The 18,672-nt window shown below is 42.4% G+C and overlaps 1 protein-coding gene across 4 annotated transcripts in view; it reads right to left on the bottom strand.

The window, feature by feature from the left end:
• RAPGEF1 (Rap guanine nucleotide exchange factor 1) overlaps positions 1-18,672 on the bottom strand; it is an 82,808-nt gene that overhangs the window by 36,573 nt on the left and 27,563 nt on the right. For all 4 annotated transcript variants that reach the window (XM_061352715.1, XM_061352716.1, XM_061352718.1 and 1 more), the window contains exons 2-7: positions 13,708-13,847; positions 9,461-9,639; positions 6,174-6,330; positions 2,245-2,333; positions 1,785-1,937; positions 271-394 (exon numbers count right to left, since the gene is read on the bottom strand). In XM_061352715.1, coding sequence (XP_061208699.1) covers positions 271-394; positions 1,785-1,937; positions 2,245-2,333; positions 6,174-6,330; positions 9,461-9,639; positions 13,708-13,847 — 842 coding nt within the window. The remainder of the gene's footprint in view (positions 1-270; positions 395-1,784; positions 1,938-2,244; positions 2,334-6,173; positions 6,331-9,460; positions 9,640-13,707; positions 13,848-18,672) is intronic.

Below are 18,672 nucleotides of genomic sequence, written 5' to 3'. Positions count from 1 at the left end.
ATCGTCACACTCTGCTACAGCTCAAGGCAACAAAGTTTGTAGCAATTTGTCAATTAAATCCAAACAACACTGTAAAAAAAAATTAAGCTGTTCACATTATTTATTATCCTGATGTTCCTACCACTAAAACTCCCATTCCCAGTTCAGGGCTGTTTGGGACGTGCAGAGGCGTGCAGGAACTGCGTGGCTGCAGCTCACGGCATTTCTCTGAGCTTTTGCTACAGTTCACAGCATGTTTCTTTGGCTTTCACAAAGGGATTATGCCATTACCTGTCTGTTGATTCCAACAGGTAAACTGGACCCACTGGTGGCTCGACTCATGGGGGCCACAACTGCCACTCTGGTCGGGGAAGGTGCCGACTGCCGCTTTTTAGGAGGTAATGCTGGTGGAGGGCTGCAAGACACAACAGGCATTGACGCTTCCATTACTATTCCAGCAAAAAGACTTCCAGAGGCTTCACGAGCTTGTTTTTCCAGAAAGTCTTTGACTTGCCAGGCTCGAAGCTCACAGGTACTCATCCAAAGCTGGCCAGGAGCTATTCAGCAAAGTGTATGCACTAACAAATATCAGTTTAAGAATGCTCTCACAGGTAGGGTCCTGTGCAGTGATTTATTTTTAAGGTTGGAAAAGAGTTGGTATTCCTCAAACAAAAACAATTGCTGTTTTAAGAATTATTTTTAATGGAGCTAATTAGTAAGGTAATTATTTCTTAATAAAAGTGGTGAAAATGCAAATTAAATGTATGGTTTGACCTCTTCCTCCCACCTTCCAGGTTTGAAAAATGTTCAGTTTCAGAAATCTAAAGGACAGGACAATTCTTTTTGTGCCCTTTCGCTCTCCTGATGAGCTTCAGGGAACAAGACGGTCAGTGTTGCCCTCAGCATGTGAGGGACCCATGCTCTGGCATGAATCAGTTGCAGGTACACATATTAGCAGTAACTACTGAGATTTCAACCCCTGTGCTTTTGATATTTGCTTCTAATGGCGCCTAAATCTGGTAACCATCGAGCCTGTGAGATACCCAAGAGCACGCTCTGTTCCTGTAACCTACCAGCAAATAGCAAAAAGACCCATGAGAATTCATAAAATACATAGAAATGTGATTCTTTTTGCCAACCAGAGCCCTTGATGACACACTTTCATATTAGCACAACATGCATTTTTCACACCATCTATGAGCACCAGTGCTACAGAAGAAAAACATCGCACACAGAGACCAAAACCCTGTAAACTGGAGTTTTTCTCTTCCTTCTCAAAATAGAACATAGAAACTTTCATGTGGTTACTCGTAGATCAGGGTAAGAACTAGGTAAAAGATTTTTTTCACACACTGGTGGCTCCTTTCACTCTTAAGCAAATGCATAACAACCTGGATGTGCAGGACAGGCTGGTAACTGCCTGCTGACGTTAACAGAACATTTCCCACTGGATACAGCAACAAGACACTGCTGTACAGTGTGGTGTTCATACAGTTTTAAATGAGGTTCTTATGCCTTTACGTGATGCCTCTCACGCAGAGATGTCAGGGCATGGCATTACCCTCACATAAAAAGGAAAGGAAAACACAGATAATGAAGGGTATTGCTCAAAACAAGGCAGAGAGATAACAAAGTCATAAACAGAACCCAGGAGCAGGGAAGAATTACTCTGGAAGACTGGAATTTCAGAGGCATCACTAACCCTCCTTGTGATGTTTCTTGTGCATATTTTGCAAGGTTGTTGAAAAACCAAGGAGCTGGTAAGAGCCACTGGTATTCTTCAGTCATCTGGTTGCCAGTATTACCTGTTTTCTGCCACACGAATGCTAGGCAGAGGGGGTTTGGGAGGTGCAACTTCTTCATCCATGGAATCAGCCAGTAGCTCATTGGATTGAGTCATATTAGTTGTTTTGTTGAGGATCTCCATTTCTCGGTCTGTAAGGGGAAGTTCTGATGGACTGCAACAAATACAATACTGATTATATACCATAGAACACAGCAGGAATGTAGCATGCTGGCAGGTTAATACGTATGTTAAATCACACACAATATAAGAGACACTTACAGCATACCTATAGGTATCTTCCCTATCCTATCATAGCATATTCTCTTTAGTGGTCCCACTGTAATGGATGAGGCTACATAAAGAACACTATGCTACCCTCTGTGAAGAACAACTAAATGCTTTAATTCAACTATCAGTAACCAGAAATTATCACTTCTATATTAGTCCTGCACACAGGAGAAACCCTGTCAGTGACCCACCTGTCAGATTTACATGCTGGTAAACTGGGTTTAACTGGGCTTGTGGGAGAGGGATGCTCCTGCTTTTCAATCGTGAGTCTGACCAGCTCCTGATGGATGAAGAAAAAGAGAATCATCATTATTTGCTGAATGCTGCACTCAAACATCCTAGGTCAAAAAGGGATGTTGGCACAGTAAGCTCCTGGTTACCCACGTTATGGATTAACGATGGCATGGACACAGAGCTGAGGTGGGTGTGTGGAACAGAGATATACAAATGATGCAGCACTGTTTCTAAGGAGCAGCCTGCACCTTTGGCTATATTTGAGTTAAGTTTATAAACCCTGGCCCTAAGGGGATTCTGCACAAACCCAGATGTGTCTTTTTGCCATGCTTCCTCTTTCCTTTATTGTCACAAATGTGTTCCAGTCCCCACAACATCCTAGATAATGGCAAATTGCCTTTACATACATAAAATGTAAGTACAGAAAAGTCTTACACAGTGGAGTTCTTCATCTAGCTAGTGAAAAAATATAAATAATTGCTTTATATTTTAGAAACAAGTACATATTTGCCTCAGAAAGCAAGTTTTGTGTAAGATGCCCAACAAGAAATTAAATCAAGAACACCTTTATTAACAGGCCTGCTTCCCTGAAGCCATCTTTTAACATGTTAGCAACGGAAGTCTTAATCAGTCAAGGAACTACTCTGGGTGTATCTGTTATAGGAAGATAAGGCTCTGGATAAAGAGATAAGGGCATGATAATCCTGAAATGTAAGTCTGCCAGCAATCAGAACAACAGTCAGTCGTGCTAGAAAGATGGAGAGAACATTTTAAGGATGTCTGAGGCCAACAAATGGATCTACTGTTAACAGATGCAAACACATGCCCTCTTACAGGCAGGCTGGAAAACTGAAAGTGTTTCCTGACAGTACTGGCTTCCCAGCATATTATGCAAAGGAAACTATATGGGATCAATTTTTAATTTTAAAGCACCCTGAAGAACAATGTCGTCATTTCAGTATCATCTTCATGTCCATGTCTGTTAGAGCTTGGAAACAACTGTCATTGCTCTCTCAACGCAATAACTGCAACTGGAACATTGTCAACATCAGCTTTCCAAGGAAAGGAAATATTCTAGTTCTCATATTTTTATATAAGGCTCTATTTAAAGCTGAGCTTCCATGGGTCAACATACACACAAGAGGAATAAAGTACTGCACTGGATGTGCAATGGACAGTGAGAACAGTCCAAGTGTCCACCACAGCTGATTTTGGTTTCAATGTTCTACTTGCATTCTTGGTGTGACCTTGTGCTTAATAATAATGTACACTGTGTCAACCAACAGCACAACAAAACACTTAGCTGGAAATGGAAATTCCCAGAAGTGAAGATGGAAGAGCACAAACATAGCGTGTACAGATGCCCAAGCGGGCTAATGCTATAAAGATGTTCCTGTCTGAGACAGACAGACAAGAGCCCTTGTGAGGAACAGCATGTTCTAAGTGCCCTGATGAGGTAAAGCACAGCACCAAGCTGACCCCAGACAGGCTGCCCAGCTCCCACCTAGGAGAAGAGCCATGTCCCCCAGTGGGGAAGTACAAGGAGCAACAGGGCTTTTGGCAATCTATCAGGTCCACTGTGATAATGTACATTACATTGTATATAGAAAAGTAATATAAGGCTCTTCCATCACAGAAAACAGGTCACTTTTTCCTCTAAACTTTGACCAGTATCACTGGATTCCATGGACCCTGATTTTTAATCTTCTCTACTAACCCCAAAATGAGAACTAGCATTTGAAAATCAAGCCAAGATCTTTAGTGTACACACAGAGGTAATCAGCACGCAATCGAGCCAGATGCGCATTATGCTATTCCTTATCAGCAAGTAAAGAGATTCCTGCAGCAGTAATTACAGATAATTAAAGCCTCTCTACAAACTTTTGCTACTTCAGCAAGCTGGAAATTCCAAAATGAGATGGATTTTTAAGAAGTTATGTAATCAAAACAAGGATATTTTTTTTTCCTTTTTATATATGGCTAGCAAGGCATCAAAACCTGAGATCAAAACACAAGTAACAAAGCACACAAGTGACTCCTTTATGCTTAAGTCTGAAAACACAGGGGGAAGTAAGCACTGAAATGTGGAAGTGGATCTGATGTGATCTGCCAGAAAAACAAAAAGGGCTCTCCACAGCAGAGAAGTGTCCAACTTCTCAGTTCTGCTTCCAGACCTGAAGCTGGCTTAGCCCTTCTAAAATAAACCTTGTTCCTCGCTATGCAGGAGAAGAGTGCATGCCGCTTCCAAGTGCTGACCTGTTGATGGGCAGACACATTCACATCTACCCAGACGGATGCACATCTGCTCACTGACCAGACATAAGCCAGCTCCAACTGGAAGGCCAAAATAACTTTTAGTCTAACAACAAAGAAGAGACTGATATAGCCATGCCATGCAGTGGGGCTTAATAGCTCAGGCTTAGCACTGTATGGACATGCCTGTATTGATTCCAGCCGCTCACAGCATAGGCAGAGCAGGCATCCAAGACCTACCACCCATCCACACAAGCACATGGCTTTGGCTGGAAGGCAACAGGTACTGGGGTTTAAATATTGCTTGAAGTGAATGGACAGTGGGTCTCCAAGTCTCCTGTGATGAGACTACACAACTCTATCCTGGATCTGTTGGAAATGTGGCTCTCCATGGGATTGTGCAGCTTCATTAAGTGATAAGAGAGTGAACCCTCCCCCACTATTTGCTGGGATATTACAGCTCAGATACCACAGCACAGATTTCCACGTACTGCAAATTGCTACTAAATTCCAGCACTAACAGCAGCTGAGGCTTCAGGCTAAACTCTTTTCCTATATCCTGCTGTGCAAATTTAAGATCGGCTTTTCTTTCCAAATCTGCATCTTAAATGGCATATTGTGGAAAATAATCCTGGAAAATCTGTCTTCTTTTAGTGATGGGAATGTTTTGTTTCAAAGATACTTCTTTAAAAGGCTTGACAATGAATAGATTTTACTATCTGTGTTCGAGTAACACGAAAGAGATATTCAGAGCATGCAAACACAACACAGCTCCTAAAAACATGATAGCCAAAGCTTGGGAGATCCACATCATTTCTGCATTCAGCTCCAGTTTATAAAAACTAAGCTGAGCTTCAGCACAGTGAAAGATGTCTGTTACTGATACACTAACCCAGGTGAAACACCTACTGCAGGTCTTAAAACTCTGCCCCAACTTCCCCTCCGTACTTGATCTAAACATCCCCATTTAAGATTCAGGTCTGCTGTTGGAAGAGGCTCAACTTCCTCTACAGCTTTCAAAATAAGACTGCCAGGAGATACAACAGGCTCTCCACTGGTGCCCTAAGCCCAGGTCAAGCCAACTTTTAACTGCAGTGCTAGGACAGCTGAATGAACAGCCTCGGCAGTCATTTGCCCAGAGACAAGCCTAGGAAATAGAAACAGTGGGTACCAAAAAGCTTACCAGGAGGAAGAAGGAAAGCAAACAGCTTTCCCTGGGTGGGGTAGGGAGGGAGTGCTGTAAGTAGGCCTCACAAAGGATACAAAGGTTTCTGTTAAACGTTCCCATTAGTTATGTAAAATTAATCTCCAGAAAACTGAGCTGAGCTCATCACCTGTCCCACACCCTAATCCCACTGCTGGAAGTAGTGATGGATCACTGGGGAATCCCTTAAAATTTATGTTAAAACACAGAGCTGGAGTCTTGAGTCTCTGTGGGCATTGACAGGAAGCATTTCCATTACATTTTGCTTAGACAGAAAATATGCAAACTCTGTAATCTGCATGGGAGACTGGGAATGACTTGCTGAAATTTAATATGATGCTGAATAAAGATTTCAACCTCTTTCAACCAGATCTCTTCTAAATCCATTATTATATACCTTACATAATTTACAGTATTTGTCTCATGTACCTTGACTCCATCCAGAACTGCTTTTATGACACCCTTCACTGTTGTCACCATCTCCTTGTCTTCTGAATTCACGCCTTCCAGCATCACTTGATCAGACCAGCGGATTAGATTGGCCAGACTCTGGTACACACGGCTATAGCAGGACGAGATGGCAGAGCTGGACAGTTGAGAAAGAACAAAATGAAGTTATGGAGATATTATCAAACGTTACAAGAGTGCTTGATTTAAAGTGCATTTCACACTGTTAAAGACGTCATTGTTCTCATTTTCTCTCTGACATCCAGAATTTGTGTTGAGCAGGTGACAAAGCCTGGTTTTCTCCTTTGATGCAGTTGCCCTCTTGTTCTCCAGAACCAAAGAGGATGACAGTAGGAAGGTACAAACAATCAGCAGTTCATTCTCAGTTAACAGGAAGAATTATCTGGGCTGCAGATTAACACAGCAGTGCTAAAAAGAACGTCCTTTCCTTTTTAATTTACAGCTCCATCCCATGGCTTAACTTCAAAGGTAAGTATTTAAGTGCTATATTTAAGTCTAAGTTACATTATTTCACTATTATCTTTGCTTTCCTTCTTCCTTATTAACTCTCCCCAAAAGTGTCTTGGATAATTGAGAGCTGCCTGCATTCATTCCTTTACAAACCATTGCCTCATCTGTTTATAATGCCTGAAAACATGTAATTAAAACCTGCTTCTTTACAGAAATTGAACTGAATGAATCTCAGGTTTGGAAGAGGAAGGGTGTTGCTTTGTTTTGTTTTTAACGAGAAACAGAATTGAAGCTATTGTTCTGAAGGGGGAAAAAAGAAGTTTGGAAGGATGACAACTCTAAATAAAAGTTAACTGTAACAACAGTGCTCACAGGCATTTCCCTGGCCATTCTGAAAGCACTTACTTCATTATTAAACAAGGTGTGTAACAGTACTGCTGATGGCAACGCTTCAACAATTCTTTGTAAAGCTAAATCAACTCCAAACTGCATTGAAACCATAAATAGATAAGAGAAGGTGTAATCTTGCAATCATTACTGATACAAGTGTTCCAAATCTCCCCATTTTTCTTCAGGATCCATTTTACACTGGCTTAATTCCAGTGATTTCATTATCTGTGAGAAGAGAATCGAGCCCACAAGCTTCAAGGAGATTATTTAGGTGAATGAGGTCTGCAGGACTGGAGAAAGAGCTATTGTCAAGTTACAATCAGGGAGATACAAACAAGGGGGGGTACTTTCTGTTTAGCTGTTTGGTGTTTTTTTGAAAGCATGCTGCTTGCCATTTGTTCTAATTTCAAATGAAATTAGCTTGGTAGGAGATATTTCCTAAATAGGGCCCTCCCTCATCTCCTTCTAAGGCTTTGATTTCTTTGCCATTAATCTTCAGCCTGCTTCCTTCTAAGGAGGCAGTAATTGAAAGCCCATTTTGTGCTAGATTTAATTACTTTTTTCCTTGATGCAAATGCTTCCCCTAAAGCCAAAAGAAGTCCAGCAATGATTGCAGGCCTTTCTTCCACACTGACACAAGTCTGGCTCACTTTTCCTGAGGGGGATTTGCAATCAAAATCACCCCTTTGTCACTACTGGAAAGAAATAAAGTACATTGGTAGGCACGAAAGGACGCAGCTTGTTGAGAATGCCAGATCCCTTTTATTATTGTGAGGCTAAACAAGGTACAACATATATCTGTGCTTTAATATATACTGTTACCAGAAAGAGAGACTTATCATCATGTAGAGGACTCCACTGCCTACTGACTATGAAAATCCTGCTTATATGAGTAAATAGAGATACTCAACCATCAAGGTTGCATTAGTTCATTACTAAGAGACAGGGTATAAGAAATCTGAAGAACAGAACTGTCTCAAATGCTGCTGCAGACCACTTAGTTGATATTTATTTCCAAATATATTCTTGAAAGGAAAGATCACCCAGCAAACACGCCCTGGATACAGAAATCAAAGCAAGCGGCTATAAAGATAATACGTTCTATCCTAAAAATATTTGCTGACATTTTACATGTTCTCCTGGTGTAAGGGGAAAGTTCCCTGTTTCTTTTATTAAGTGAGAGCAGGTGCTTGTCAGGAATTTAATGGCTGTGAGAAACCTGATAGCAACAGAAGAAACTTCTGTGCCTGCACCCAGAAGCCTGGTAATTGTTCCCATTCTAACAGCTATTGCTCTTTGTAGTTCTACAGATCCAACCTAAATTGGATCCCTCCTGTCCCAGACACAGCTCTGATTCTCACCTATTGCTTCTTTCATTTCGTACAGTCAGATATAACCCTGGTCTATGCATCAGGGCCAAACACAGCTAAGCATCTCTGCAAAGTATTTGGCACCCTACTGCTGTCTTGCCCATACTATAAGCCTTTCTTGCATCAGAATGGAAATCAGCATCTTGAAACAAAAAAAAAAACCCCGAGATATTTAATCAGAAAACAAATAGGAACAGTACAGAAACAGGCAGGATTTCAGGAACCAAACACCTCCATTTTTTTGCCTAGTTTTGTGCTTTTCTCTGTCTGTGCTAATCTTGCTCTTTCTATATTATCCAACAATGCTTGTTTTGTGTAAATCAGCTCCAGCATCTATGGGATGAGCAGCAGCTACATCTCTGTGGCTTGACAACTCCACAAATTCCTATAATCCATGTTGAGCTTTGCTTTGGCAAATTTCTATTACTTCCATGGCTCCAAACTCGCTAAGATAATACACAGATAATAATAAAAGATAATACACATAATCTGTTAAAAGATAAACCAAATAATCTGTTGAGAGTACACAGGAATAAACTTGAATTGGTTAATCTACTGAAGTACATCTATTGACTTCTGTTCTGTGTCTGATCCAGTAAAATCCAAAACAGCAGTCAAGAGTGGAGGCTCAGTCTTCTCTAATATCAGGGTGGATAAACTGAACACAAAAAGGTATTACTCTGAAGATAAACCCTTTTTCAGGTAAAAGCTACTGGATTTGCAGAAGCAGTGTAGCACCTGAGGGGAATCTCCTGCTAGTAAATGACGCATTTCCAAATTTATGCTAAGAATCACCCCTTCTTCCTCTCTGAAACCATTCTGATTTGCTTTATCTTCCCACAGCATGGGCTTCTCCACAGCAGGGAACCTGCTTTTAAGTTATGTTTGAAAACTGCCACAGAATTAGTAAAAACCAGCCATCACTTCATTAGCCACTGCAGCATTGCCTATCTCCTGCGCAATGTGATTCTTTACACACAAGGAGAGAAGCTGGGAGCCTGCTGCTCTGTCATAGTCCCAAAACTCAAGGACACTTACCTTTGCTGGATACGTGGATCGGTTTGCACCAAGGGCAGTATTGCTTCCAGCACTTTACTTGCTGAACCTGGCAGCATCTCTAACACCTTGTTATCAATTGCCATTTTGTCCACAATAGTCTTAAAGTAGCGTAATGCACTGACGACCTCCTTCTCCTTTTCCTCTAGCCATGATACATTCTGAAGAGGAAGAAACAAAGGAGAGAGATGTTAAAACCTCAGCCTCCCTGATGTTATACAGCCTTCTCACCTCCTTTACCTAGGCACACCTTCTGCAGGCAAATTTGCTGCCTGTCCCTGCCCCTAAGTGCAGACAGCAATGATAATGGAAGAAACGAAGCAACAACTACTGGTTTTGAGTTGCTCCTTTGATGCAATTAAAGTCCTTCAGCACATCTCACTACCAAAAAGTGTTTTCAACCAGTAAATGCAGCGGATGAGCCAAAGTGAAAAAGAGGACACCCCCCCGCCCTGAATCAGAAAAACTTACTTACTCCTCCATTTCTGTATCCATCCTGATAGTTTCAACAACATATGTGCTGTTCACCCTTATAATTCTGATTAATTCTCCTGACTCCAATATGCCTACTTGTTTGAAAGTGGCCTACAGTCTTGTTCCTCCATTCACAAATAAAAACCTCCATCCTGATCAGCTTCCAACCCAAATCATTTTGTGATGCTGCTGGCACAAGGGAACTCGCATGCTTTCCAGAGGGACAAACTGTGAAAGTTAAGTTTTGGCATCAGTGAATGAATGTTGCAGAAGGGAACAATTCATTGGAATCAAGCTGAGTTGCGGTCACCAACTTCCTTGCCACCTCCAACGCTAGAAGAGGAAACTCAGAAGTGATACACGATGCCTTAAAGGCATTCTGGACAGGGGTATTTTTAAGAAGTTTACCAGAGTATGCCTGGAGGACTTCTAATGCCACAAGCAGCTCCTAAGTGAGATTTAAATGAACTACTGAACACTGCTAGAAAAGGAGCAGAGAGCTTAGCAGAGTCAGGTTTCATCCATTATCTCCTCAGTAAATTCAGCTTCAAGAATTAATGACCTATGGGCATTGTGTGCTCCCCATACTCTTGTCAGCTGTTAAACTGCTGCTTTTCTGTGAAATCAGGCCAGCAGCCCAAAAGGTTTTAGGAAGAACAACTTATAGGCAACATTGGTTAGTAATTTGGGGCCAGTTGCATTAAAAGGATTAGATTCCCAAGTCCCGTAGAGCTCCAAGAACATCCAATCCAGGACCTGCAAACTACCCTGTCATTTTCCATCTCATCTGGGAAGTGCCCAAACTCTGCTGCTGCTTCCACTTTATGACCATACTGCTTGCCAGGCACCTCAAGTTCTGACCTGCAGCCCACAGCACCCAAATTCCCTTGCTGAGGAGCATCCTGGCAACTCACTGATACAAAAAAAAATGACATTTCTCGTTTTTCAGGCATTTCACCACTGCAGAATTTACTCCAGGAGATACGGAGAAGCTCAGACCCTCCCATGAAGGTCTGGCATATCATATAAGATGATCACACATTTCAGGGATGAAGAGCTCCCGTATACCCCAAGCAAGTATGACCATGGCCCTCTGGTCAGAGCTCTCAAACAGAAGTGAAAAAATGTGCACTGCAGTTTGCTCTGATGGCTGTTTCTGTATTCATTCAACAACTGTTTCCTGTAGAAAGGCTTGTGACTTAATAGCTTAAACACTCTCCTGGTGCTTAGGAGGGATGGGCTTGATTCTGGGAGTTCAGGGCTGAGAATGACAAGTGGAAACGCATATCCTTCCGTTGAGCACACCAAGGCATGCAAATCCAGCCACCGGACACTATATGGGACACAGCCCTTCTTTTGCAACTTCCCTGCCAGCTCTTTGGGTGAAACTCCCTAAGAGCACTTTTACTGAATCCCATTCTGAGGTCCAGAGGTACCGCATGCGTGTGTGTCTGTATACGTGTGCACACAAGCATACACAAAGCAAGCCTGTGTATCCTACATAGGATCACAGGTGCTGCTCAGAGCTCGCATACATCAATGTCAGTTCTTGCTCCGAGGCTGAAGTTTCTTGTGTTTAGTGCTTTACTCACTGTGGCCTGAGAACAACAGCAATAAATCTGGAGAAAGGAGCAATAATCTCGTGGGATGGATGGATATTAATATATCCCCATGTCTGTATCTCACAAGACTAATGATATTGAGTTTTTCCCATCTCATTGTGTTCCTAACGCCAAAGTAGGAGTCTTCCCTTAAATAACCATTATAAATGCATCATGTATAAGACACAAGTGACACAGAAAGGGTTACAGCAAGCTGTACAGAACACACCCAATTACAAAAGCTGAACAGACCCTTTTTGCCTGCATTTTGGCAATGAAAAACCTATTATAACTTTGCATATGTTGCTGAAGGACACTACTGTTCCTACAATACGCCCTATGGTAAGAACCAAAGACAGGGTCCAGGGGACAAAAGGAAGCTCAGAAAAACCTCCCCATATGCTGCTGAATTTCTAGGTATAAAAGGGAAGAGGAGAAGCCTGCATGGGTCGAGCATAACCTTCAGGTTACACATAGTGATTTCACATTAATTTTTTGGTATTGCTATTTCTGCTCTATAGTGATTATCTACTTAAGATGCTATTTTTATACTCCTGAAGTACTTAAGAGGGAGGAAAGGATGATATTTGGTTTATCAAGTGTGTCTTCTGACAGAAAATCTCCTGTTTGTCAACTGATGTCTATATTCCAGTGAGAGAACCTGGCAACCGTCCATGCATATTCTCTTCCCCACTCCCTCCACACAAAGCTAATGAGCTCACTACATCCAACTAATTGATTAGTTGGACAGTAGCTATTAAAATACACAAGAAATGAGCCAGAAATCAACAATATATCACAGTATAAAACTGCATAGAGCTTAAATAATCATGTATGGTAATAAAAACTACTGCAAGTGTTTTGTTTTCCAATTTAAAAAATCCCAACCTGCACATAAAGAAAGCTTTTACGTGTTCAGCATGCCTTATCAGTTAATCTTCTTGAATTGTTTTTAAGAGGAAAGAAAGAAAGAAAAGCAAAACCTTCACCTGTTATTAACATGCTAAGACATATTTGCTGTAGGATAGTATTTTGAAATGGATTCTTCATTTCCAATTTATTTAATTTGTGGTCAATTTAAAGGAAGGCCTCTAAATTATCTCAACATCTTGAAACATCGTTGGAATTAAAAGCCTTCAAGGAGTACTCTCAGATTATTCTTTCATTTTTCAACAGCAGTCAGCAATGCAAGGTGCTCAGCTCAAGAAAGCACATCCATAGCCTCCTGGGGGAAAAAAACCCTACAGCCTGGGAAACAAAAGCCTCATAATCTTCCACCCGATGGTGCAGAATAGGGCCAGGAATCCCTGCAGCGACTTCTCTGGGCGTAAAGCACATCACACAGTGTAAGATGACTGTATCTTGCCGACTGCTTTCAATAACACTACAACAACCCTCAGCAGAGATAATCTAAAAAAGTTTGCACTCCTGGCACTGCACACTGGATGAGACTTTCAACAACAACTGGGAACGATTGTGAATTATCATAAATAACCTCGACTGTTCTGAACTACTGGCTTAGATTTATACTTGAAAACTGACTGCAACAGTATTGTTACAGTCTCCAGCCTCCAAAATGAGGTCACAACAGCAGAGGAGATAACATTGTGATGGGTTTGTGCTGGGAAAGAGGGGTGACCTCAGCTCTTAGAGGACTTGGAGTATGTTGGGGTTGAGGAACGGTGTGCTGGGATCAGCAGCTGCTTGAACACATCTGTTTGACTCTCCCTGCTGATGTCAGAGATTGAGCACATCCTTGGACCAACTTCACGGACTTGCTCGCCTGGGTTTTGGGGTTTCTGAAAGGATCCATCCCAAAACCAGGCAGTTATGTGTAAGCTGTAAGCATAGCCATAGGGTGTGGAGCATTGTGGAGAGGGATGTGTCATGCCAAACACTGCATTCCATAATGCAATAAATAATTGCTTATAGCAGGAGGTCTCATCAGGCTCTCCAAAAGGAAGTACATGCCTTAGTTGCTCTTACTTTACACTATACAGTACAGTTTATAACTGACCATAAAGTAACACTGATGATCCTGGAAAATCTGCAGAACTCTGCAGAGGACAAAGTCACACACTGGATTTTGATAAAGTGAGTACCAGCAAGCAAAACAACAGCAAGACTAACAGAACAGGTCCTTCAACTGCTTACTTTGTTCACTGACTTCTCTGGTGTTTTCACTGTCAGGTCAACTTGCTTTCCTTTCTTTGAAGGGGTTCTCTTTATTTTTGGTGAATGAAACTTGCCTTTCAACTTCATAGTGAACGAGGAGAGATGGGAACGCTCAGAATCTGGGAAGACAAAGAAACACATTACTGGATTAGGGTGAAATTGTTGAAACCAGGGACATTGTGCTACAGCATTATCTGGAATATAACTGCACCATGTAAATTTATTGCAACCTTGTAAATTTGTTGAGTGGAACAGGATAAAAATATAATTGTGGCTCTCTATTAGGTTTCCAACTGCAGTATCACCATCATTTCCTCCTTCCCCTCAGAGGCAGCAACACTGTAGTGCAAAGGCAGGAACAGTGCCTTGCAGAGAAAAGGAAGAACACCTCTCTTAAAAGCACTTATCCCCAGCAGATCCCAAAGTACTTTACAAAGGAGGTAATCAACATTGCTCTTCTGCAGATGAGTCAAGGGGATGAAGTGACTTGTTCACAGACCTCTGGCAGAGCAGAGCTCCTGCCTGTGTCTTTGCTGGGAATCAGCAGCCACCATGGGTGTGCAGGCAGGGTTCTGTCTGGTACCTAGGACTGGTGGCTGCACCAGGTCCTTTCCAATGTTATGCCTTTCCCAGGTTGCTGATCTCTGGTCACTTGGTAGCATCACCTTTGAATGTGGCTCCATGAATAATGGGAACAAAAATGCCAGCCCTTCTCAATTACAATGGATTTCACTTCAAATGTACTAGAGAAACCAGCAACCAGAGGGACCACTTCAATACCAGGGCATCCTTGAAGGGGCTTAAATACAAACGGCTCAACCCTTTTAACAATTGTATTTTCATGGGGTTTTGAGTGTCTAAAAGCAGAAATCTCAAAGGTTTGCAATCATGCCACATGCAGACTTACCGTTGAAATATATTTTTATCTGTTTAGCCACAAAGCTAAATAAAACTACGCTTCCTTGTAGAGAGCAATTCAGAATGCATTTCGAGCAACGAGCACTTTAATAAATGAAGGTCTGAATTGCTCTCTAGTGACTCAGATAATTCAGCAGAAGTTACCAAACTTGTCTTTATATTAACAAGGAAAGTCAGCAGTTTTGCTGTATGTTTCATTTTTCTTTTAGATTACTTGGGAATTGACTGCCCTGGCTGTAATGAGCCCAAACAACACAGCCCCATGCATGCAGCACTGCACCACCTTGTTAGCATGCAGCCTGCAAACAGAAAAGGCTGCTGAGTCAAATCTAGCACCCAGAAGCTAAATACCACACTGCAGCACAAACACAGCTCCTCGTACTCAGAAATTACCTAACCACAACTCAAGGGAAGGAACCTGTGCTTGCCTCCCCAAAGGGCTGTCTCCCTTTAAACTCAGCTTCCTGTACTGTGTTAAGACCCTGCTATTAACACCTTTACTAGAGCTAAACCTCTGGTTAGTTGTGTCCTCTAAGAGCACAATCTTGCAGGCATCCTATTAATGGAAGCTGCACCAGCACCAACTGTAATCTAGTGTAGCTGCAGACCTCCCTTTACAGGAGTAGATGTATTTCCAAGTTTTCTTTGTATCATAAAATCCTGTTTAATGCTCTGAGGAGGGAGGAACCAAAGACCTTGGTCACTGCAGATAAATCCAGACATATCAGTTGGCCTCTGAAGAATCGCTTACAGCAGCTGGCACCTTAACTTAGCAACCATTTACGTCATTGCTTTACATCTACAAGGGGATCTCCAAACCTTTAAAACCCCTTCGGCTCCACAGGGTGCTGAAGGTCACCACTGAAAACAGTTCCTGGCTGCTGTGATAATGCTCTTGCACTAACCCCTCCGACAGTTCATAGCTATTTCATACCCCATATGAGTACTTCTATATCTGCAGGTGTATGCACCTATGCTTGCCAAGAGAAGTCAGGGCTCTGAATTTATTTGTCAAGGACTGGCAAACAATTACAACAATTAATCTGCAGGGAAATAATAGTAGCAGCAACAAATTCTATCTGGCTCCTCCATGGGCTGCAGTGAGATCCAAACTGCTGGTCTGAGTAAGAGAAAGTTCAACACCTACAGAACCCTCCATTGCCTATGGTGATAATTTTGCCTTCTAGGGAATAAGACATTTGGAAGGGAAAGATTTCAGAAGACTGCCATTTCCTTTTCTCCTTCCACCAGATATCTCTACCCACCTTTATGGGCAAGCACATGAACAGATGAATTAATGTGTGTGTATGGTGAGGAACCTCCAAAATGAGATGTTCTGTCAGCAGAGAAAGTTTCTCTTCTGCTAACAGCAGATCCCCATCACCACCACCACCCTAACCACTGCCCTTTGCTCTCTTTACCCTTCCATCACATCAAACGCTGCATCATTTGCATGCCACGCTCCAAGGGGACACAGACCAACAGAGTGAGGACAGGAGCGAGTGTCTGGAGCAGAATAGGAACTTCTTAAAATAGTACTAATGAAGTAAAGCAGCTGGCATTTGCAACAATAATAAACGTTACTGTTTGAACAGCCCTGTTAAGTCCTGCTTTGAAGACCACAAATTAATGCAGCTTTTTACTGCCATGTCTTTCCATCTACGACAAGCATTTTCCACATCTCATCTGCTCACAAGTTTCTGATGCATTTGCAGTTAAACAAATGAGTCACAAACCAATATTCTTCAACACTCAATTACGTGTAGCACTTAAAAATAGCACTTTTCTTCTTCCAAGCACATTACAAACATCTTTTCCTCATCCTTAAACAGTTAGGTCTTAACCTTACTCTGCAGATGGGAAGGAGGCACAAAGGTGAAGCGACCTGCCTAAACAGAGCAGAAGGCGAGTCAGTGACTCCAGCATAGCATCTCCATCCAACTGCAGGCCCCCATCCCTATCCCCATATTCAGGAATCAAGCAGTGAAGCTACTGTGATTATATTCGGTGAATGCCAACAGACATTATTCAGCATGATGGGCTTTACACTTTTCAAGCAGATACATCATTCAAGCATGATAAACAGAATTTGCATTTTAATGAATCGGGAGGAAGTGGTACAAAGGAGAAGTCAGGAAGGTGTCCTGGTTCAAAGGCAGCAGTTACCTAAGCTTTTACAGATGAGGACTGAAACCCTCCTGCAAAAAGCAAAGCTGAATGATAGCACTGGTCTGCTTTGAGAAAGTCGCTTTCTTTACACTATATCCTAATTTAAATATCTAACATGTCCCATATCTGTCCAGTTAAAACATTCAACCAGCACAGCATTAATTTGATAATGTACAGAGAGAAGCAGAAAACAGAGTCATGGCAGTGCTCAAACCACCTTCCTCCTCCTTCCTGCCTGTCTACAGTAACCAAATCCCTTAATGCAGCATTGAGGTTCTTCCTAAGCTTGGTAGCCTGCCCGCTGGAAACTGTTCTATCATATTACCCAAGACTCCTATTGATGAATAACCGGCAGTGTTTAACTGGAATCTCGGCACTGGCTTTCTCAATTTCTCTTTCTGCTTTTCGGTGTGCAGGAGAAGGGTACCCTGCACTTTTATGCAGTGTCCAAGTACTAATAAGATTAATGCAAGAAGACAAGGTCATAAACTTGATGGAGTTATAACAACTGAAAGGGGAAAAAATGAAGGTAGTGTTGTGTTGAAGCGTTTCTGTCTCAAAGGAACCACTTTCCACCCCCTTGTATTTCACCTGCCCAGATTCTCTGCTGTGCAAAAACCCCAATCCCTTCAAAACTACTTTATTCTGGATCTGAGTTTCTTGATTTCTGACTGGAAGGTTTAATACGTCACTCGTCTCACTGTTAATTCCATCCCCTGTTAATGAGGCTCCCGCTCCGCTGTGCTTGAACGCGCTCCAGCTGTTGAGTCACGGCCCCACTCAGCTCTCAGGCTCCTCTCCCCCGGCATGGCACGTGTCTGGGGTCCGACCACACACACAACAGGAGAAAGCTCACGTTATGTGCCTGCTCCAAGCAGCCCCGCTGCCAAGGGTGGCCAGAGGGGAGCTTTGGTACCCCTCGTGCCCTACTGGGCTGGGGAGGCCACAGCCACCTCATCCCCTGGCAGCTCCACCAGCCCCAGCAAAGCAGTGCTGCCTGCCAGTTCGCTGACAGAAAGCTAAATCTGGTGAGGAAAGAACTGCAGATTTTAAACAACAGCATATTAAGAGGCACAAGGGAAGGCAGATAAATCAGCTTACGTGCTTGTGGGTGAAGAAACTAGGCTGCTTAGGGAGAAAGCCAGCAAGTCAAAGCCCAATGTCCACCGAAGCCATAGTCAAACGGTCACTTTCCACTTGGTTCAAATGAACTCCAGAAATTAAGTCAAAAGCCACACATGCTGGTGAATTCCACCAACCTAACCCAACAGCAAACTATTTACTTTAAAGTCAAAGTGAAAGTTCAGGGTTTTACAGAGCTCAGTCACAGCAGACTTTCCAGTTGTGGGGTAACCACTACATAGGAGGCTTTGGAGATGCGGAATAACCCCTGTCTGCTTCTGGACCTCCTGGTGATGTTTTTGTCACTACAGCACAGCTCAATGGCAAGCAGGCTCCAGCAGCAGGGATGGGCAATTCCACTGTTCAACTTGCTTAGTGATCGTATCAAACACTGAAAACAGGCTTGGAAAAAACCAAACCCCAAACTTTAGATTACAGTACCTTTTCTTTCCTTCACGTGAAAACCTAAACCTTCCATCTTCTCTCACTCTGGCTGTGCTCACACACCGAACGCCTGCAGCTTTAGAGGCAACAAAGCCTTTAAAAGGGTTATAGTTCATTTTCCAGCTTGAACTGACTCTTGTGGCTTGTCAGAAAGAACGAAGTGGAGTCTAAAAATCTTATCCCACAAATGGTTCGCTTTTCAAAGGCCATTTGGGTCTCCGCTGGATGCACATATTTAAAAGGTATCAGATTAAAAATAACAGCAGACATCTCTCCCCATGTCATAATGAA

Source organism: Neopsephotus bourkii, unplaced genomic scaffold, assembly GCF_033783945.1.
Source record: "Neopsephotus bourkii isolate Nb327-2 ecotype Australia unplaced genomic scaffold, CSIRO-AGI_Nbou_v1 NB_659, whole genome shotgun sequence".
NCBI classification, from domain to species: Eukaryota; Metazoa; Chordata; class Aves; order Psittaciformes; family Psittacidae; genus Neopsephotus; species Neopsephotus bourkii.
This window is presented reverse-complemented; position numbering and strand designations above follow the sequence as displayed.